Source organism: Saimiri boliviensis, chromosome 12 (genome assembly GCF_048565385.1).
Source record: "Saimiri boliviensis isolate mSaiBol1 chromosome 12, mSaiBol1.pri, whole genome shotgun sequence".
NCBI classification, from domain to species: domain Eukaryota; kingdom Metazoa; phylum Chordata; class Mammalia; order Primates; family Cebidae; genus Saimiri; species Saimiri boliviensis.
The window spans coordinates 78,195,287-78,218,315 of NC_133460.1; the positions used below are offsets into that span (position 1 = coordinate 78,195,287).

At 43.6% G+C, this 23,029-nt stretch overlaps 1 protein-coding gene across 2 annotated transcripts in view; it reads right to left on the reverse strand.

Moving 5' to 3' along the window:
- MYOF (myoferlin) overlaps window positions 1–23,029 on the reverse strand; it is a 185,007-nt gene that overhangs the window by 66,399 nt on the left and 95,579 nt on the right. For both annotated transcript variants that reach the window (XM_074382594.1, XM_039465156.2), the window contains 7 exons: window positions 16,517–16,694; window positions 15,201–15,325; window positions 12,415–12,521; window positions 9,626–9,818; window positions 7,892–8,047; window positions 4,362–4,493; window positions 420–583 (listed from right to left, as the gene is read on the reverse strand). In XM_074382594.1, coding sequence (XP_074238695.1) covers window positions 420–583; window positions 4,362–4,493; window positions 7,892–8,047; window positions 9,626–9,818; window positions 12,415–12,521; window positions 15,201–15,325; window positions 16,517–16,694 — 1,055 coding nt within the window. The remainder of the gene's footprint in view (window positions 1–419; window positions 584–4,361; window positions 4,494–7,891; window positions 8,048–9,625; window positions 9,819–12,414; window positions 12,522–15,200; window positions 15,326–16,516; window positions 16,695–23,029) is intronic.

The window sequence follows — 23,029 nt, forward strand, 5'->3', positions numbered from 1 at the left end:
GGTTCACTGTAACCTCCGCCTCCCAGGTTCAAGCGATTCTCCTGCCTCCGCCTCCCTAGTAGCTGGGATTACAGGCATGCGCCACCGCACCCAGCTAATTTTTGGTATTTTTAGTAGAGACGGGGTTTCTCCATGTTGGTCAGGCTGGTCTCAAACTCCCAACCTCAGGTGATCCGCTTGCCTCAGCCTCCCAAAAGTGCCGGGATTACAGGCATGAGCCATGGTGCCCGGCCACCAGGTGCCTGTCTTCTGGTGGAACACCTTTCAACTTTCTATAAATTAATTTCAGTGGACTTAGTCCAGCTCAGTGAGTGTCACATACATATTATCAAGAATGATGATGGAGATATGATACATTTTGCAATTTGTAGAGAAAGATTTCATTGCTATCCTTTTTACTCAGAAAATGGACAACTTACCTCCTTTCAGGATCAACTATCCAGTCTCCTTCCCATTCCCAGCCTTTTGGAGGCAGAAAAAATTCCCTCTTAAGCTTTATTTTTCCTGTGACATCAGAAAATTTATGTCGTCCTACTAATCCAGAAGTGCCCCATTTTCCGAACATGAGAGCTTGATTTTCATACTATTAAAAAGAGATAAAATTGGAGAAACACCATCAGAGAGCAAAAAATAAAGCTAGCATGTACATTTTCAAGTTCACCTGGGACTTAAGCTGGACAACCACAGAAAGCAGAAAAAAGCTTTGTGCTCAGAAGGCATGGGTCTAACTTGAGCTGTCACTGACTGTGCCATGTTGGAGAAATCATGCAACTCTCTCAGACTCAGTGTTCTCATCTAAAAACTGAGGATAATGCTGCCTTTCCTATAGAGTTGTTCTGGAGTTTAAATGTGCAAATGACTGTGAACACGCTTTGTAAATAGTGATACAGCATCTTAGTTGTTTCTGTAATTTTGAATGGCTCAAGATAGTTCTGTGAACCTTATCTTTTAAATACCTATGAAAGTCCTGAGCTTATGAATGAGCAGATTTTATAAAATTTCTTTGTAAGTCTACTGCTAAGAACTTGGGGCATATTTTCCTGTAGAAACAATATACAATTAATGTTGCCATTTCCCAGGCAGTCCACACACACACACACACAAACCATCTAAAACATGAAGGTCCTTGAGTACCCAGCCTTTATTATGCCTAAAAGTTATGAGCCTTAATTCCATCTGGAATGTGGCAAGCAGACCAAGGCCTTTCTGGGAAGCAGGCTGAGTAGCGATGGCAGACTCTGGCTTACAAGGCATTCCTTTCCAAGTTAGAATCTATAAATCTACGACAGTCTGCTTTTCATCATCTCAACCACGGAAAGGGTGGAGATTTGCCAGTGTGGTGGGTGTCCCTGTTTGGATCTAAACTAGAATTTCCATTTGTCTGCTGAGGAACCCACTGAGAAGATGATTTACATAAGCCGCAGGAAAGATTTTGGCTGAAGGAGAAGGGAGGAGATTGGAGTGGGGGCCTGATTAGGAAACTGGAATCAAGAGGACGCAATAGTGCTTGTCTCAGATACTGGCTCTCAGCCTGGAGGGGAGATGCGCTTCAGGCAGAAGCTCAAGTATCTGTTATCCTAAAGAACCACGGGACTTGGGAGCACATGACTCAGACACAGAACGGAGAGCAGGGCTTTCTTGCTGGTCTGCTTGGAAGCCAGCATAGCTTTAGTAAAATCCAGGCAAAGACCTTGGCATGGACAAGAGGGTATCAGCAGCTGTGGAGATGCGGCTTTCAGGACTGTGGCTTGAGTCGGCAGTAGTGGGGCAGGACAGTCAGAAAAATGTTTTCATGAGCAAACACGTGTGAAGCACCTCAAAGACACCCAGAAATCTTGGGGGGAAATTCTGTAGAAAACTAAGTGCTAGTATTAGCACATTAAGGCAAGCAGCAGCACAATTTCCGTTACTGTGCTGAACGTGCTCCTGCTGGTACTCACAGGCGAGTCACACAGAATGACAGAAATGGGTGGATCATCTCTCTCCATGAGGTGAAGCTCAAGCTTCCCTTTATGCAGGGAAGGATCCGGAAATGGGAAAGAGTGAAGGAAGCCCTGGGCTGGTCAATCATTGCTCAGGGCTGGTTTTTCCAGGTTTAGACCCAGCCACAGAGCTGGAGGGCAAGTGGATGCTAAGAAATCCTACAGGAAGGCAGGTATGAGCCTTTCCTTGCATATGCCGTGAAGGCCCGTACTCCACACAATCCGGCTGGCTGGATATCAACATCCTCCACTCAAGGCCTCCCTACTGGCCTTCAGCTCACTCTCTATTTATCTTCACTACCACTTCAAGCCTGCAAGGGCTTGTTTGTGTGTTTCCCACACATTCCACTTTTTTTTTTTTTTTTTTTTTTTTTTTTTTTGAGACGGAGTCTCACTCTGTTGCCCAGGCTGGAGGGCAGTGGCATGATTTCGGCTCACCACAACCTCTGCCTCAGGTTCAAGCAATTCTCCTGCCTCAGCCTCCCAAGTAGCTGGGACTACAAGCACATGCCACCATGTCCGGCTAATTTTTGTATTTTTAGTAGAAATGGGGTTTCACTATGTTGGTCAGGCTGGTCTCAAACTCCTGACCTCGTGATCCACCAGCCTTGGCCTCCCAAAGTGCTGGGGTTACAGGTATGAGCCACCGCACCAGGCTCCACTGTTTCTTTTTCTTTTTTTCTTTTTTTTTTTGAGACGGAGTTTCGCTGTTGTAACCCAGGCTGGAGTGCAATGGCACAATCTCGGCTCACCGCAACCTCCACCTCCCAGGTTCAGGCAATTCTCCTGCCTCAGCCTCCTGAGTAGCTGGGATTACAGGCACGTGCCACCATGCCCAGCTATTTTTTTTGGATTTTTTAGTAGAGACGGAGTTTCACCATGTTGACCAGGATGGTCTCGATCTCTTGACCTTGTGATCCACCCGTCTCGGCCTCTCAAAGTGCTGAGATTACAGGCTTGAGCCACCGCGCCCGGCCTCCACTGTTTCTTAAAGTGGTCCCCACTGTCACCCCATGTTGAAATAACCTCTGATGCTAATCCCTAACCTAACCTACAGAATCAGAATCTCCAGGGTACCCCTGGGAGTCTGCATGCTTAACAGGAGACCAGTTTTGCAACCATTGCAATAGATTGTGAGATCCTTGAGGACAAGCCTTGGCTTCTTAACCACCTTCAGCACCTGGCTGAGTGCATGGCATGAAGCCACCACTCCCTAAAAGCCTCAATGGGCAGATGGATGGAGGGACGGATGGTTGGGTGGAGAGTAGGATAGATAAATTGTCGTCATTTATTTATTCATTCAACAAACATGTATTGGGACCTATTATGTGCCAAGCACTGTTGAATGAATAAAAAATAAAACTTAAAGATGGCTATGGGTTTTCTTGCCCAGCAAGCGTATCAGAGCCACAATCCTGAACTAGTTGTCAGATATAGCAGTGGGCAGAAGGAACAGATTTCTAGATAAGCTAAAATGATGACGGTCTTCTCCTCATTTATTTGGGCATGAAGACCTATCTGCAGAGTGGTGTTCATCTGAAAATCAACAGAAGAGACCCACCAAATACATCTAATAATTTAAGTCAACTTGAGTTAAAAATAGTATAGAAAAATCAAAATAAGTCTATTTTTAGCTGTAAATGGTTGTCATTGTTTTCATTGGGTTTAATTGTAATGAGACTTTTCATTAACTGGACGGATTTTAAACTCAGTGAAGGTTTTACAAATTATCTCTATTGTTTTTGAAGTTTTGGGGCACCTTTTTCTTTTGTCCCCTGGACAAGACTATCTGAGGCTTCCCCTAAGCGTGAAATGGATCTTCAGGGGTTTTAAGACCCTCTACCCCAAGTAAGCTGTATTAAGATCTGAACCCCTCTCCTGAGTTGGTGTGTGCGCATGTGTGTGCACATATGTGCACATGTGCCTGTGTGTGTGCATGTGTGTACGTGTGTGTGTGTGTGTGTGTGTGTGTACTCAGTGTCCCAGCATCAGGCACCAATAAGACTGACCTTTCCATCTCTCACAGCTAGAACTCTCTAATAGTCAGGCACCAATAAGACTATTAGAGAGTTCTAGTTGTGAGAGCTAGAAAGGCAGCCATTTTCAGTATTGCTGTTAAGATTGCATGGAAGTCATCTAAGTCATCTCTTAGAATTATCAAACAAAAGTGTTAATTACCATGGTGTGTTCCAGTGTTGACAATAAAATCTCAAGAGCTTTTGTCTTGTCCCCTTAGGTTAAGATCCCTTGGATGGGATTTAGGGGATGGTAAGGAGGGCTTGGTTGTTTTTAGTATGTGAATGTTTTCCACCAAGGTGAAAAGTAAAAATACCCCTCCCTCCACCAAAGAAGAAACGATAGGGAAATCATTAAAGGTACCATTTCAGCAAAGACGGTGAAAGTTCCTTCTGCGAAGCTGTTAAACTTCTTCTCCACAGCACTTAAGCCTAGCCAGATGTTCACTCGCAACTCCACAGGCACCTTTATCCCGTTGTTTTTCTCCTGCGGATACTGGGAGATGAATAGCATGTGATGTTACCTTCGGCACAGCATGGACTGTGTGACATGAAGTTAAAGCCAAAAGCAGAGCGAACATCTAATCATGGCTCTCACCAGTCTAACTTTATGTTTGCTTCCGTTAAAACATTACCAGATCACCCTACAGCAAAGATTAAAATCACAATTAAAGCAGCAGATGTCAGTGTGATCCACAGATTCCTGCCTGTCCCTGAGATCTTTCAGGAGGTCCATAAGGTCCAAACAATTTTTCTAAATACACTAACATGGTATTTATCTTCTTCACTGTATTGACAGTTGCACTGGTGGTGCAAAAGCAATGGTGGAGAACCCTCCTGCACCGCTGCAGGAATCAAGGCAGGGATGCCAGACTGGACCTAGTGGTAACAGTAAAAGTAATAGTAATAATAACTGCAATCTCAGTAAAGAAACAAAATGCCAGTTTCACTAAAGAATTATCTTTTCTGTCTTTTCCCATGTACAAAAATAAAAAATAAAAGGACTATGTTGATCAAGCAGTAAAAATTACTGGTTTTTTTTTTTTTTTTTTTTTTTTTTTTGAGACAGAGTCTCACTCTGTTGCTGGAGTGCAGTGGCTCAACCTTGGCTCACTGCACCCTTGACCTCCTGGGCTCAGCGATCCTCCCACCCCAGCTGCCAGAGTAGCTGGGATTACAGATGTGTGCCCCCACACTGGCTAATTTTTGTAGAGAGAGGGGTCTTGCCATGTTGCCCAGGTGGGTCTTAAACTCCTGAACTCAAATGATCCACCCATCTCAGCCTCCCAAAGTGCAGGGACGACGGGCGTGTGCCACTGTGCTCAGACAAGATAACTCATCTTATTAAACCTCCACCCTTGAATACATGTGAATATTTTGTGTGGTGAGACGGGAGGCACTCTGCTGCGTATTGGCGGATGATGGTTGTCTCAAGAAAAAGCTCTTGTGCAGTTTTGTAGTTGTAAGCTGAACTAGATTTTTGAAAAACGAAGTATCACTTTTACTTAAAATTGCAATTGACAGATAAACATGGTTATTCTAATTCGACTATGGGGCAGGCTTTTTTTTTTTTTTTTTTTTTTTTTTTTTAACATAAACAAAGCGAGGCTCTAACTCCAAGGAAAAGAACCCTTCGTTGGCGATGACAAAATTCAAGCTTTCAAGTAAAAAAAGCAGTGTTGGAAAACTTAAATCTGTCACAGTAAGTTTGATAGTTTCCAACACATAAAGACTTTCTGATAAGTGATATTAACAAATGTGATTTAAAAGTGATTTTTTGAATATTGTATGACAAAATGTGTCATAATAACTCAGTGATCTACATACCTCAGTGAATTTTCCAAATGATTGTACATTATGTTACAAAATCAGACATGAATAAAAGAGTCATTCAAAGTCCAAGAAAGATCAAGGATTTTAATGTAGCTGAGCATGAAAAATTCATTGATATGGTTTCAGATTTCACACTGCAATTAACCTTTTAAAAGCTACCACTTGAGTTTAGTATTACATCAAAGATGAATATTCATAATGATCTGAAAAGGTTATTACAATACTCCTCCCTTTTCCAACTACATATCTATGTGAGGCCAGATCTTCTTCATATACTTCAACCAAATAACTAATTCCATCAGCTTAAATGCACAAACAGATAAGAGAATCCAGCTATGTTTCTGTTCGGCAAGACATTAAACAAGTTTGCAAAAATGTAAAATAGTCTCACTCTGCTCTGAGTTTTTACATAAAATGTATTTTCTGTTAACAACTATGTCAACATTTTATATTAAATATGTAATTAAATATGAATATATATTTTATATTAAATATGTCATTTCTGTTAATTATGTTAACATTTTATATTAAATATGTAATTGATATAATTTATGTTAATAACAGGTTATTGTTATGGTTAAACCAATAAATATTTTAAAATTTATCAGTTCCAATTTCTATTACAGTAAATATTGATAGGTATAACCCACATAAATCTAAGCTCTTTGGTGTCTTCAATCATTTTTTTTAAGTATAAAGGTGTCTCAAGACCAAAAAAACTGAGTTCAATGGGTCCCTAAACTGTGTAATGAGTATTGACAAAATCAATAAATATATAAAACATTCTCTTAAAAGCATTTTGTTGTTTATCCACTAACTTCTAAAACCTAACCCAGAGAAGATGCCTTTGTCTCCTCTCCCACCCCCTGTGAAGTTTTATTTATTAATCAGTTTGCTTCCACCCACTGCTGAGGTCAATTATAATTGTGGTTCTATCTTAAGTAAAATTTATTCTACCAAGAGACACTTGAAAGAAGATAATCACTGATTCTATTTACACCCTCCTGATTAAAGAGCAATGAGTAAATTTATTAAAAGTTAGCAGATATCTCCTTGTTTGAAGAGAATACTCCCCGACTCTGCTTTTTCTCTTCTTAATTGCTATTTCTTTGCCCCAAATCCAAAGAACTCCAGTTGGGGTTGGCCAGAGAGATGTCAAAATATAGATGGGAACTATTCTGATTTCTCTGTTTCTGGCCCCAGGCTCTCCTTTGGTTTCCCATATGCACACACAGAGTTCTTAATTCAGGGTCCTGGAATGGGCTTATGGGTTGTATGAAGCTCCTAAATTCTATGCAAAATATTCGATGCACATGCAGTGTGCATTTCCCTGGAGGAGAGGGCCCATGGCTTTTGTCAGGCCCTTAAGACAGTCTATGACTCTAAATATATTCAGAATCTCTTCCCTAAAGTTACAATTATCAAAATCTTCAATTTGATTGGTTCATCAAATTGAACTTGATTCAATCTATTGCTCATTTGGTTAGAGCAGGCGTCCCCAAACTTTTTACACAGGGGGCCAGTTCACTGTCCCTCAGACCGCTAGAGGGCCGCCACATACTGTGCTCCTCTCGCTGACCACCAATGAAAGAGGTGCCCCTTCCTGAAGTGCGGCGGGGGCCGAATAAATGGTCCCAGGGGGCCGCAGGCGGCCCGCGGGCCGTAGTTTGGTGACGCTTGGGTTAGAGCAACAGATTCCATGGACCATCTCTACTGCTTTCTCTTTCTTTCCCCAACATTCACTAGAATGAAGGGAAGAAAGGCACTGCCTTGCATGAGACATTAGAAGTGAAAAATTCATGCCAGAAAGCAAAACATTCACAATGCCATGTTTATATTAATGTCACAAAGACATCTAAGGAGGTGTCCTTGATTGAATGTCAGCCAACCTCAGATCTACTCTCTGAAAATTATCACCCCAGAGGGAGGGATCAGAATGTGCTGGAATTAATCCCAATTACCCTCACCATTCAACGATTAGCAAATGGTACAAAGCAGCCCCTTCTCAGGAATACGGCTTTTACATTTAGTGTGTTCCACATGACACGTGAAGACACATACCTTGAGAAAGATGGTTTGGGTTTTTCCACAGTATTTTCCAGATGCATTCTCACCACTGGTGGAGTATAAGACCCGATGAGCGGGAATTCGTGCATACGCCAGTCTCTTCTCTCCCCGGATCATCCAGATGATGATGTCAGGCATGCTGTTCTGTGGCTGATCACGAGCATTGGATGGAAGAGGAAGCACAGCCATGGTGAGTCTAGATGGAGAGGGAGCCAGGCACAGTGGCTCACACTTGTAATCCCAGCACTTCGGGAGGCTGAGGTGGGTAGATCACGAGGTCAGGAGTTCGAGACCAGCCAGACCAACATGGAGAAACCCCATTTCTACTAAAAATACAAAAATTAGCCAGCTGTGGTGACATGCACCTGTAGTCCCAGCCATTCAGGAGGCTGAGGCAGAAGAATCACTTGAACCCAGGAGGCAGCGGCTGCAGTAAGCTGAGATCATGCCATTGCACTCCAGCCTAGGTGACAGAGCGAGATTCCAACTCAAAAAAAAAAAAGAAAAAAAAAAGGTGGGGAGAGAGGGACTGAAGACATTGCATACTGGACCCTTAGAGATCCATTTTGCAAAGAAATCCTTGGTTAGGGCTCTGTCTCAAATTCCTGAGCTCCCATCTTCTAGAACCGTACTGTGAGTTTGCAGGGCCGGGAGGCAAGCTAAGGCCAGCCAAAGGGAAGGGTGAGAAGCAGAGGGGCAGCCTCGCCTGGAAAAGCCCCTCCTTCTCTGCTCTGGGAGGCATCTTAGGAAATATTCCATCTTATCTGAAGTATCATTTGAAGAAAGCCACCAGCAGCAGTCAAAGGGTTACAGATTACATGTATTTTACAGGACATAGAGTCTCTGGCTCACCATCCAATATTTGCCAAATCTGAAATATTAATTTCATTTTCAAAACCCTTTTTTTTTTTCCGATTATAAAGGAGATAATCCAGCTTTCAGGGCTGGATATTCAAATGTCTACATTGGCACACACCGGTATAAAAAGCTCCTTCTCCTAAGTTCACTATAGAACACTGTGAGAATACCAAAGCATACGAAGTAGAAAATTATATGACTTATAATCCTGTGTGCTTTTTAAGGTGTATTTCTACCCACCAATATGTGACTACCTACCCAACCCTCTGATTTCTGAGAGACAGGAGGAGTCTCCTTACTTTCTCATTCTTCCAGTCCACTGAGATTCGTGGTAGCCAGCATTTATCCAGCACTTACTGTGTGTCCTCAACTGTGCTAAGCCCTTACACCCATCATCTTTAAATCTTCACACTACAAGGCTAAGTAGTAAGCGCCATGTTTATCTCAATTTTACAGATGGGGAAACTGAAGCTCAGAGAGGTTGAATCACCTGCCCAGTGTTATACATGGTAGAACCGGATTCAAATTCAGGTCTTCCGAACCCCAGCCAAAGCTGACATTTTAATCCTCTGTACTACAAAGATCATTCAAAATATTCTCTGACAGTACCATGAAAATGATAATGATTTGTCCACTTTTGAAGACATTTCCAAGATCACCAACTCAAAATTCTTCCCCGGCCCTGATTTCAGTAACATTCATCCATTAGCACTCTCAGCCCAGTTACTCCTTGATTTTTATAATCTGTCAGATCTGTTCCACATCCCAGATAACGTAGTAGATTCTCCTTCTACCGCCCCTATTCTTGGTGCCATTTTGCAGAGCCCTTCTTCCCTATCAGGTGATGGTTGCGTAGTTTAAAAGTCCTACCTCTTCGGTCAGCTGCATTAATTTATCAAGCCAGTCCTCAATTTCTGCCAGTGTGGACTTCACATCTGTGGCTTCCGACCGCATCCTCACAGCCGCCTCATGTATTTGGGAGAGAGATCTGGACCGCAGCTTTCGGATCTGAGTATCGAGAACTGTGACATTGGCTTTTCCTTCTGTGAGAGGCAATGTATATCTAGAAAAAGGAAGAAATAAAAAGAAACAGAGAATTTGAAGAATAACCTAATTTTAGACTTCAGAATTGTCAAATACATTTATGTTTGATTTCCATCTTACAAACCTCTTAACTCAATCTGCAAGCGTTGCCTGGTTGATGCTGGAGTTGAATATATCTGGCATTGCCGGAGCAGACCTGCCAGTCTCTTAATTTTCACAAGGCATGCGGGGAGATTAAAATTCTGAAGCTATTTTAGGCCTTATGGGTTAACAACGGCCCAAGGAGTCACTGGAAAGAACACGGAAACAGTGGCCGCTGAGAGGAACTGGCTTTCCCATCTTTTGCTTCCTAAATCATTTTACAGACCCACAAAATAATGGAAGAGGACGGAGGTTAGAGACCATTTAGCTGAAGCATTCTTAACTTAGGGAATCCTGGGCCTCTAAGCATCTACGGGTGAGTCTTAGAAGGTCTGTGAAACTCTGAAACTTACAAAGAAAACTGTGTCTATCTGTGTCCCTGTGTAGTGTGATGTAATGAAGACGACGACAGGCTTTGAAGCCAGCGACCTGGGTACTAACCGTGGCTCCATTCTTTATTAGTTCTATTGTCTTGACCGCTTACTTTCTTGTCCTCCTATTTTCAAATGTGGGACATACGTCTTAGGGCTGTTGTGAGAAGGAAAGGAGTTGATGTACGGAGAACATTGGGAATAGCTGCACTGCAAAGTCTAAACAATGTGGCCATCCTCCTCCTCATCTCATCATCTCTCTCATCAGCATCATTTCACCATCATCTCATCAGATTCTCAAAGGGGCCCGTGAACTCCAGAAAGATTATGAACCACCTGTGTAGGCCGAATCCTCATTCGGTATAACAGCCTGGATGTGTTGTGATGAGACCCCCAAGGGTTACTGAGAACGGCTGAGCTAGGGCCAGAATTAGCCTTCTGCTGCCAGGCCTTCCCTCCCACCATGGCATTGGGTGGGACACAGGGTGAGGTTTTCACCAGTTTCAGGAAGCTCCGTTCACAGTGTCCCTACCTAGAATTTCCACTCACTTGAATTTCACCCAATTCTTCAATGAAGAAAATCCTAGCACAACTTCCCTTAAACACTGAATTTCCTGTTATATAAGGTTTAAAAAGATTCCAGTTTGATTCCTCAAAACCAGCTCATATCAGAAGTATAAATAGATGACTGCGACTTGCTCCGCAAATCTCTTTTTTTTTTTTCTGAGACAGCGTTTTGCTCTTGTTGCACAGGAGGGGCTACAACGGCGCAATCTCACCTCACCACCACCTCTGCCTCCCGGGTTTAAGAGATTCTCCTTGCCTCAGCCTCCTGAGTAGCTAGGATTATAGGCTTGCGCCACCACATCTGGTTAATTTTTGTATTTTTAGTAGAGATGGGGTTTCAACATGTTGGTCAGCTGGTCTTGAATGCCTAACCTCAGGTGATCCGCCCGCCTTGGCCTCCCAAAGTGCTGGGATTGCAGGCGTGAGCCACCACACCCAGCCTGGTTTAGTAAATATGGCATTGGACTTGAAGGGTTAAGTCCCCAGAGTGATTCTTTGAGGCAAAAAGCTATCTGGAAGTCGTTAGTTCAAAAGTCACACTTGGGGTCCTGGACAAACAGATGTTGACCGTGGAATACGGTGCAGGAAGACGGGCTGAGTTGGTAAACCCAGCTCTGGGCATCACATGTGTCATTTCACCTCTTTGGGCCTCTGTTTTCTCATTTACAAGATAAGGAGACTGAAGGACATGATCCCTGAGGACCCAGCTCTAGCATTTGGAATTTCAACAAACGCCTCAGCACTGCTTTGATTTTGGCTACGTTTCAATTACCCGGCCATACCACTAGGCGGCACAAGAAGACAGGGCGACTGAGGGCGTTAGCCTAGCCTGGGGAGTAAAGGCCTTTTTGCTTGTGGAAAGCATTCAATATGCTTTTCTTTCGGAACTTCCCTGTCCACTGCTTTATTAGCCAACATTTAAAATGAGTTTGGAATGAATCACTTTCCCCTTTACTATCCATCTGCTAAAAGATCTGAGCTGTTTCTCCAAGTCACAGTTATGAAAGGTCCTCTGGTTCCAGTCAAATCTACTGGTTTCGCCTAACAGAGGCTTGGCCACAATGCTCATTAGGCATTCAGTAAAAGAGCGAGGAGAAAGGCTGCTTCTAAAAATATGTCTATGAATGAGAGACACTGTTCCGAATGGTGAAATCGATGCTCCACCCCCAGATCCCATTCTCCATGAGAGCCAGAAGTCACCCCTCTCCAGGGGAGGGGTCATCCATGGGTTGATGGGAAGCAGAGGCTGGGGCTTGCCTCTTCCACCCCTCCCTGTCTCTTGCCTGAGGCTGTCTGGGATGTGCTTTCTGGAGTGGGGCCTCAGCCTCCCTAGGCTACTTTAGAACTGGCACCAAATCAGAAAGTGGAACTATTCCTGGTGGTGATTCAGGCACTCTTCCCAGTGAGGGCTTTTACGAAGCTTGAATAACTCAAAATCACTTTTTAGACAAACACTAGAAACAATTTTACAGGCTTTACAGTCAGAATTTCAGGGAGGAGAGCATGGATGAAAATTTTGAGATAAGGTCACTGTACCTCGTGTCTTCTATAACTTCATCTATCAGCTTCAACCACAATTCAGCCAACTGGTTTGCGGGCATTTTACTTTGAATCCCTGATTTTAGAGCCTCTATATTTGATTGCTGAAGAATTTGAAAAGAGAAAATAATCGATAATTGTTCATTATGCCATGATACCATTTCATACAGTTTAACCTTTGAAACCATGTAAATATTTTTATATATTCATAAAACAAACAAAATGAAACCAGCAAAGATAGGAGAGGGAACCCTAAAGTGGAATATAACCAGAAATAAAACAGACCAAATTATATTTCAGACGAATAACATAATTACACTAAACTAACCCAAGTAACTTTGGAACACAATATTTTGACCATATACCCTTTGTTAAAAGGCAAAAAACAGAAACAAACAAAAAAACCCATAAACATATTGAACTCTAATTAGTAGGCTTATTTTTCACAGTGGTTTATCTACAGATTTTAGGATTGAACAAAGGAGCAAATATATTGAGGGTGACGATTTCTCACTGTTGGAGAACAAAGTTACAGATACAGAAACAGAAGGACTAGAATAAACCTTGTAGTATTGGAATGGAATTGGAAGTATCTTTATGAGGTCATGGCTTTTAATATATTGATAGATATGGAAATAAATATACATATGTGTGTGTGCAAATTCATTTGCCGAGAAGGCCTAAAAGCAATGATATTTCAGTAGTAGTGAGCACTCTAGTACTCAGATCTTGTTTCTAAAATGCTATTCCCCACTAAAAGGAAACAGAGCTGCTTGAAGAAATAACCATTTATGGGCTGGGGCAGAGAGAGAACAAGATAAGCCCAGAACACATGGTTCTATCCCACTGAGCACCTGCCAACAGAGAAGTTGAGGGAGAGCCTACCATGAGTGTCAAAAGTCCTAACCAGGGAAAGCCACCATCCTATTCAGATTAGGAAGCTTATTCAGTGGAGAGAGCTAATAAGAAGAACCAGGATGGGCCAGGCGCATTGGTTCACACCTGTAATCCCAGCACTTTGGGAGGCTGAAGTGGAGGGATTACCTGAGGTCAGGAGTTCAAAACCAGCCTGGCCAATGTGGTAAAACTCCATCTCTACTAAAAATACAAAAATTAGCCAGGTGTGGTGGTAGGCACCTGTAATCCCAGCTACTCGGGAGCTGAAGCAGGGCAATAACTTGAACCCGGGTGGCGGAGGTTGCAGTGAGCCAAGATCATACCATTACACTCCAGCCTGGGGAACAGAGCAAGACTCCATCTCATTAAGATGGGAAAAAAGAAGAACCAAGATGAAAACTGTTGAAGAATATCTCAAACATAATTATAATACAGGTGCAATTAATTCTCCACCAATGCCTTTGAGATGTACATTGCACATCAATTGCAACTTTATTTTAGGGACAGTTACGATTAAGTCAATTTAAACCTATAATTATCCTCCCAGATTGCCTTTATAACATAAAAGAATATTTCAGATTTTGCCATAGAGTGTTAGATCAAGTATACTCCAGAAACCCCGTATATTTTGGTCCAGCCCTCGTAGAGATTAGATCTTCAAAATATTACTGTTAATATAATTTGGAAATCAAAACATCAATGCCAGATGGATTTTACCACTACCTGACAGGAGAACTTAGCATTTATTTATTTTTTTGAACAGAGACTCACTGTGCCCAGGCTGGAGTGCAATGACTCCATCTTAACTCACTGCAACCTCTGTCTCGGGTTTAAGAAATTCTCCTGCCTCAGCCTCCTAGTTGCTGGGATGACAGGCTCATACCACTAAGGCCAGCTAATTTCTTTCTTGTTTTTAGTAGAGACAGGGTTTCACCATGCTGTGCTAGGCTGGCCTCTTAACTCCTGACCTCAAATGATCTGTCCACCTTGGCCTCCCAAAATGCTGGGATTACAGGCCTGAGCCACTGTACCTGGCCCAAGCAACTTGGTATTTTTCACTTAATTAGAAATATCCCAAATATGTCCCCCTTCTCCTCACCAATCTAGTTAACCAGTGTCAGCTAGACAGATAATCACAGATATCATGTATATGCAGTTTTCACCAAAGGAAATCCCCAATCTCCAAACAGAAGAAGTTGCTCTAGTCTGCAGCAAGGGCGGAATGTTTCAGACACTGGCTCCTCTAAGCTACCTCTTCCTGCAGTGGAGATTTCCAATGCAAAGTTCTAAGAGTCTCCTATTGCTGTTGGAATGAACCATTGTCCACACAAACATTATGGCAGAAACTATGAGTTCCTGCTCTACCCTACTCCTGCTTTCTCATCCTCTCCTCTTCCATAGTAAGAAAGCTTTTATCTGGGCATATGCCTGCCTAGGTATAAAACTATACATTTTCCCAATTTCCCTGGAGTCACATGTGGCTGTATGACTGGATGCTGGCCAGTGGAAAGTGAGTAGAAATTAAGAGTACAACTTCTGGATCTTTCCCTTCAAGGGAAAGGGCTGTGTCATCTGCTTCCCACTGTTTACCCCGCCCCTCAGGCTGGAGGGCAGATGTAGTAGTGAGCTGCCTCTACCATGCAGACATTGACTACTCCTCAGTGATGGCAGAGCGAATAGCGGGTAAGAGCCTGGGTCCCCAGTACCACTGAACCTCCAGACTAACTTTGGACCATCTACCGCCACTGTTCCTAGAGATGTTGCTCTTACTTTATTGAGCACTGTATTGAGCGCTGTCTTGTGTTACGGTGGCCTGGCCTGCATCCTAACTAATACCTAACTCACCCTGCTTGGAGAAAAGGCAACGCAGAAAAAGAGGAACTTACCAGCCGTTCTGCCATAACTAGGAGAGTGTTCACCGCATCCAGGCGATGACTAATATCCTCCCAGTATGAAGTCAGGGTAACAACTGGCTTGGTGTGGGCCCAAGGCAAGTAGTAATAGAAGTTCCCTGGTATAAAACATTGGGGGTCAGTGAACACTGAACACTTAAAATAGCATGTTTATTAAAGAGATGTGCAGACTCAGCTGCTGATTAATCCACAGGCTTAGGGAATAGCTTGAGGAGGTCTGGTTCTTTAGTTTGACTCATTAAGCAACTGAAGATTAGGAAGCTCTTTTTCATTCAGTCTGTTCTGAAGTTTTCTCTGAGATACCCTAGTAAATGCAGCACAGCAATCTCAGGATCTTTCAGTGATTTAGGGCCATGCATTTGAACATCAAAGATGGTTTCCTAACACGGTAGCAGAAAATACAGATGGCATAGGAAGCTAAACTGAACATGTTCGTCCCTAAAAACTGTTATTCTAAATAAATGTTTTTGTTGGAAGTGGGGCAAAAGAAAGTAATTTTCTGTTCTTTGAAGGCTTTACTGTGATTAAGAATTGTTAGCTGATGTTTTCTAGGATGTCTTAGATTTTAAAACTGCTTTAAAAATTAAGTTAAAACTCTGGCAATACTGTTGGGAAATTTGATCAGTATTCCTCTCTCCCTTCTCTGTAACTCTCAAACCATTTGTTGACAGTTTTATTGGAAGTTCTCATACCTTGCTATCTATTATGATTTATTTTATACACTAGAATGTAAGCTCCTTAAAAGCAGGGACCATTTCTCACTCATCTTTGTTCAAATATAGCTATTGAATCCTCACATCAATTCCAAGGAAGATGAAGAAACTGAGGGTTAGAATTAAGTGATGTGGTTAAGGTCACAGGCTGATGAGTAACAAGAGTAAATCAGAAGCATGATTTTCCAGTACCTGAGCCACATCCCGTTCACTTCAACTACTCAATCTAAGAAGGATCTGGGGCTTGGTAGGGTTAGGAGCTGCTTTGCAGAGCTCAGTACTCAGCACAGTGGCCCTCTTGGAGTTTTACATGGCAAAACCAGCATTAAAGCAGAGCAGGGCGAGGGTGGCATTGGGGCTCAGCCTCTGGCAATGGGACCTGCAGCTTCTTGGGTTTGACCAGCCTTGAAGGTGCCTGAACCCCAAACACACTCTCTTCTTCATTAAACCTTTTCCTTTCCACTAACCATAGGCTGGGGAGATTGGTGCCAGAGGGAGGAAACAGCACGTGCTTCCGGTCCCGTTGCGCACCCACTGTAAACGTGCAGAGGAGAGAACGGTTAGTGCCAATCTTACCATCAAATACAGCACGACTGTATTGAGTTGTGGATGCCAAAGGCTTACAGGTAGTGTCAAACTTGTTGCCATAGTTCCCAATGCTGACTTCAAACTGAATGGCCTCACCCACATCTTGCAACATGGTGGCTGAATGAAACACGGCAGACAGGCTGTACTTCCGCCGTCGCTGGTATTTCTATAAAGCATGAGCAGACATAAGGTTCAGCGAAAGATCTTTTGTCCTTATTTACATGTGGATTTCTAGCAGATGCAGTTCTAAACCTAATGATTAGTGCCGAATTAAATGGCAGGGGAGAATGTTCTTGGACCAGCAGTTCCTCTTGTACTCATATAAGTGAGCAAAGATAGAAGCACTAGGATGGTTCCTTGCTGCCTTAATTAAAATGAAAGGGAAATAATGAAAACAATATATGTCTTTCAGCCACTTGTTAAATTATGTTACATCCATAAAATCGAATGAAAGCTCATAAAAAGACTTAAATAGATCTGCATGTGCAACCATGAAAAAACAGTATATTTTGGGGCTGGGCGTGGTGGTGCATGCCTATAGTCCCAGCACTTTGGGAGGCCAAGGTGGGTGGATCACTTGAAGTCAGGAGTTCAAGACCAGCCTGGCCAACATGGTCAAACCCTGTCTCTACTAAAAATACAAAAATTATCTGGGCTTGGTGGCATGCACCTGCAGTGCACCTCCGGCCACTCCGGAGGCTAAGGCACAAGAGTCACTTTAACTCAGGGAGCAGAGGTTGCAGTGAGCCAAGATCGTGTCAATGCACTCCAGCATGGTTGACAGAGCGAGATTCCTGCCTCAAAAAAAAAAACCAGTATATTTTAATTTAATCTGTTAAATAGATATTTTAATATTGTTGTATTCATGAAAAAGGTTTGGAGGAATATAACTCAAATTGTTAACAGTAGTTATGTTGGAGAAGGTTGAAAGATTATGGCAAACTTTACCTTCTAACTTATACATTTTTAATTATTTTGAATGAAGTATTAAATTTCCTTTTTTTTTTTTTTTTTTTGAGACAGAGTCTTGTGCTGTCGCCTAGGTTGGAGTGCAATGGCATGATCACGGCTCACCGCAGCTTCAGCCTCTTGGGCTCAAGTGATCTGCTAGCCTCAGCCTCCCCAGCAGCTGCGACTACAGGTGTGTGCCACTGCACCTGACTAAAGTATTAATTTTCTAATCGGAAATAACAATAAAGATTTTAATGTCAGATATAAATAAAAATAAGTGAAATTAGGTAAATTTATTTTAAATCAAAATGGAATCAAACCTTCCTTCCTTCTTCTTTTCTTTTGAAATTACTGGTTTACTGAAAGAGTTGAAGACAGGGCCAACAGTAACCACACTGAGTACCTGTCAGCCTAGCAGAAATGACCATGAGCCCTTCCGGCCTTCCTTCACAGGTACAGAAAATCTTAAATCCATATCCTGCCCCAAAGCCTTGCTCAGCTGGCATAACTCCTTCATTATGAGTCACATCCCAACAGATCTGCAGGCACTTTGCCTTCCTGTGTCAAAGAACTATGCAATGGTTTAGGGTGCTGTATTTCATTATGTCCTATGCGTTCTGCCATGCAATACTGTCCACATCCTGTGTCTCTTCTAGAACCCTGTTGGTACCCAGTCTCTGCTTTCAATTCTTTTAGGTCTCTACCCAGAAGTGGAATTTTAATTTTTTTTTTTTATTTTGAGATGGATTCTTGCTCTGTCACCCAGGCTGGATGTTGTGGCACGCACGATCTCGGCTCACTGCCACCTCCACCTCCAGGGTTCAAGAGATTCTCCTGCCTCAGCCTCCCGAGTACCTAGGATCACAGGCATGAGCCGCGATGCTTGGCTCATTTTTGTACTTTTAGTAGATATGGGGTTTCACTGTGTTGGCCAGGTTTGGCTCTAACTCCTGACCTCAAGTGATCCAAGGGCCTCGGCCTCCCAAAGTGCTGGGATTACAGGCATGAGCCACTGTGCCCGGCTAGAATTTTAAAATTTTTGAGAACTGTTTTAAGAACTTCTGATAGTGACTGAAGCTCATGATCTTGAGCTCCTGGACATCCTTCTGTCACAGAGTCCCCATTTTGGTTAAGGGAATTTTTGACATGGTGTAATAGAACCTTCCAATAGGGTTCTGTCAAATCCCCTCTAGGCCTCAATCTTTCTAAAAAGTCTTTCTAAAACATTGGTTTGCGACCTGAGCTGCATTGAACTACCTGAGGAAGATTCCACCTGGGCATCGTGAGTCTAAAAGCCTCCCCAGCTGAGTCCACTGTCAACTTGGTAGAGGGGGATTGGGGGTGGACGCTACTTGCCAAGAGCTCTGCTAACTACCCACAATGAAGCCCCCTGGACTACCCATAGTCCAGAATGATGTGGAAATTCTGGGTTTGAGTTTGAATTGTGTCAAAATGTAAAAAGGAGGAAGTTGTTTGGATTAGTCAGAACTATATACAGTACAACTTCTTTGTAAACCACCTAGGATGATAGGAGAAAAGGGAAGGAGCTAAAAATGGGAAACATAATTTGTGGTCTGAGTCAGGGCCTAGGAGAAAATGACCAGTATTTAAGCCAGAGGCATCTGTTAAGCCAGGGGCTGCACAGGATGGAGCAGTTTCGTGGGGAGGCTCGGAGGTGGGGCGGGAGCTGCAGGACGATGCTCTGGCTGGGCCGGCTGGCCCGCAGCCTCCACATAGCCAGGATTCCATTACAACTCACTGGGTGCTCTCATGCAGGGCTTGCAAAATGACCCACAGAATCCCTGATAGGACCCTCACCTTGGAGAGTCTGAACCCTAAAAGCAATAGTTTGGGCTTCTGGTCATCAACACACTTCCCAGGAGAGAGGGGACACATGTGAGCTGGCCGCTGAAGATGGAGCAGCTCCCTGATCACTGCGCAAGCTCAGACTCCAGGAGAAGCTCCCTACCATCTGCTCACCTGCCCCAGAGCCTGGCCTCCCTGGATTCAGGCAGCTGAGAATTCTGCTGCTCCCACAGACCTTTCCCACTTCCTCTCTGCCCTCAGGGCACAGACAGGTAGAGAGAGGAAGGAACAATAAACACCAGAGAAGCGCAGAGCCTGGGATAAGACTGCCTATGACATGAGAAAATTAAAGCACATAAATTGTAGTCTACTGGACTCAGGTGGGGGTAGGGCCTTGGGGCTCTCTTTCTGATCATCGGTGACTAGCACACCCTGTAGATGAGGTGGTATAAGGTAGAGCTTCAGCAGTCGATGTGGAAAAGGAGGTGATTTCTGTCAAGTAAGATACCGATAAGGGCTAAGAGTTTTTGAAAGTGGCTGTGGGCTGGGTACGGTGGCTCACGCCTGTCATCCCAACACTTTGGGAGGCCAACGTGGGTGGATCATGAAGTCAGGAGATTGAGATCATCCTGCCCAACATGGTGAAACCCCATCTCTACTAAAAATACAAAAATTAGCCGGGTGCGGTGGCTCAAGCCTGTAATCCCAGCACTTTGGGAGGCCGAGGCGGGTGGATCACGAGGTCGAGAGATCGAGACCATCCTGGTGAACATGGTGAAACCCCGTCTCTACTAAAAATACAAACCATTAGCTGGGCATGGTGGCACGTGCCTGTAATCCCAGCTACTCAGGAGGCTGAGGCAGGAGAATTGCTTGAACCCAGGAGGCGGAGGTTGCGGTGAGCCGAGATCGTGCCATTGCACTCCAGCCTTGGTAACAAGAGCGAAACTCCATCTCAAAAAAAAAAAACAAAAAAAACAAAAAACAAAAATTAGCTGGGTGTGGTAGCGTATGCCTATAATCCCAGCTACTCAGGAGGCTGAGGCAGGAGAATTGTTTGAAACAGGGTGTCAGAGGTTGCAGTGAGTCGAGATCGCACCACTGCACTTCAGCCTGGTGACAGAGCGAGACCTCATCTCAAAAAAAAAAAAAAAAAAAAAAAAAAAGACAAAGTGGCTGTGGACACACAAGGCATGGGACATTAAAGGTCAGTGAGAAGGAGATCAGGTACCAATGAAGACTGCCCAGCATGCCACCTTCAGTGTGTTTACTAAAGGAAGCTGACACCTGATGGAGCAGGTAGAAGAACCTGAAGGGGCTATTTTAGCAGTATTTTTGAGCCCTTAATGTGGACCAGACTAATGGGAAATGTCGAGGGGATTGTAGTTAAGTAGGAAAGAGAATGCAAGTGCATAGAATGCTCCTGAAATGCATTCGGTCACATCTAAGGAGACTAGGGAAAGGGGAGCAGAGAGAAAGTGGTCCAAGAACAGACTCCTGATCCTGGAGACAAAAAACAGAGTCCTTGAGCGGCAGACAGAGGTTCAAGAAGCCAGCAAGTATTAGAATAACACTAGGTTGGCAACACTTGATCTTCTTCTATCTGCCCGATTCCTACTGGGGAAGTGGCCAGGCTGAAACTGCTGTATCCCCCCTGCACTGGGGCCTCTCTTCATTAGGTCTTGATAGGTCAGCTCTGCTTTAGAAATATGGGGAGCACTTGGCTCTTTGGCAACCAAGTTGCCCGTTTGTTGAAGCCTCTTTAGCTCTACCAAAAAGTTTTGTTAGCTGCCCACAACCCAGAACAGAGGACCTCTGCAAGACAGACAAGGGTCATGATCATGTTGTAGGGTGACTGCATTCATTCAGTCCTTCTGGCAGGTGCACAGATCTGCTCACTTCACGCTCTCTTGAGGCTTCTGGTTGCTTGGAGTATGGCTACATTTTCAGAATCCTCATTCCTCTCCTAGTCTCTAATTCTGCAAGGTTTTTAAAATTCGGGCTTCTTTTCACTTTTGATTTTATTTATTTATTGAGATGGAGTCTTGCTCTGTTGCCCAGGCTAGAGTGCAATGACGCGATCTCAGCTCACTGCAACCTCCGCCTCCCAGGTTCAAGCAATTCTCCTGCCTCAGCCTCCTGAGCAGCTGGGATTACAGGCACCCACCACCATGCCCTGTTATTTTTTGTATTTTTTAATAGACTTGGGGTTTCAGCATGTTGGTCAGATTCCTGACCTCAGGTGATCTAACCACCTCAGTCTTCCAAAGTTCTGGGATTACAGGCATGAGCCACCACACCTGGCCCCACTTTTGATTTTATTAAATTTGTTTAATAGAAAAGATGAGCTATTTTGCTCTCTGTGTTTAATTATTTAGAGCAAAGAAAATGAATTCTGTTTTGTTTACCAGTCAACAGAAAGCTGTTTTTATTCTGTTGACATACACTGTGGGCAATATACATCGTTTACTCTTTTTATTTTTTTTTGCTTTTACACTAAACTAATGAAATAAGCTTATTAGCCTATGTGTGTTTAACTATTTGCAGTGAAGAAAACTAATTTTGTTTAGCAATCGAGTTAATAAAGTGTTTTTTTAAGCATTTTGTTGAGCCTCTTTCTCCTTCTCCCCAACTATGGTTGTTTAAAGAAAAAAAAAAAGAGAAGCAGCATGGACTTAAATTACATTCTGGTGATGGAACAAAATAAAGAGGAACCATAATGGCTGAATGTCCATGGTGACGTTCCTGCCTAACCCTGAATTCCAACCAACATTTCAAGAGCCAACTCCAGTCTGTAACTACTCAAGTCAAAAACCACCATGTGTCTCTGCAGAAGCCTCCAAGTGGTTTCTGGCTATTCTCTCGCATGATCCCGGCTGTAAATAGCATGCAAAATACCCCTTTTCACATTCTCCTTCCCTCTTTTTCCCTTTTCTTAATTTGTCCTCATGATCTATTGCAATTCCTAGATTACAGACTGGATAATATTGTGGAATAGATAGAAAGACGATGACTAGGACTTTCTTGACTTCCGTGTCTCTCTAGTTAAAAAACAAAACAAATGATCATCTTTGCTGTAATAATTTGTGGGGGAGAACTATTTCTTTTCCATGTGTGAAGTGACATGGATGCCCCGTGGCTTGCTGCTATGGTGATGCTAGGTTCCTTCCTGAGGCTGTAGGGTGGAGAGAGGGAAATCTCAGAGAGAGGGGTAGAGACCTTCCTCTCAAAGAAGAAAACAGGAATGAAATCGGTGGGGCTCAAGCACTGGACCATGGATGTTCCAAACACGTGAAACCTGAGGATTCCAGAGGATGCTAACCTCCTGACATAACTGTCGTCTGGGGGTCAGTGAGCAAGGCCACATTGCTCTGGGAAAGAAGGGAGTTTCTGTTAAAGAGAGTGGCTAGTCCCCCCAATGATCATCCCGCAAAGGGGGCAGATGTAACGGGCAGACATCAGACGACTGGAAGGAGAAGGCCCTGGCTCGCTGGAGAACTCGTGGCAGTTGGGCCTGGACTCAGATGAAGGTGTGCTCTGGGCACGGCGGGAGCATGGGGAGAGCACGGAGAACCCAGCCGGCCACAAGGAGTCAGGCTGGGAGTAGACAGGAAGGCTGACTCTCAGGGACCCAGAACACCAGTCTGACCCCTGAGCTCTGAGAACTGCTACATTTCACAACCACTCTGTCACCCGTTATACTGTATTTTCCTATTCTTATCCCCAAAACGGAAAGTGAAACCT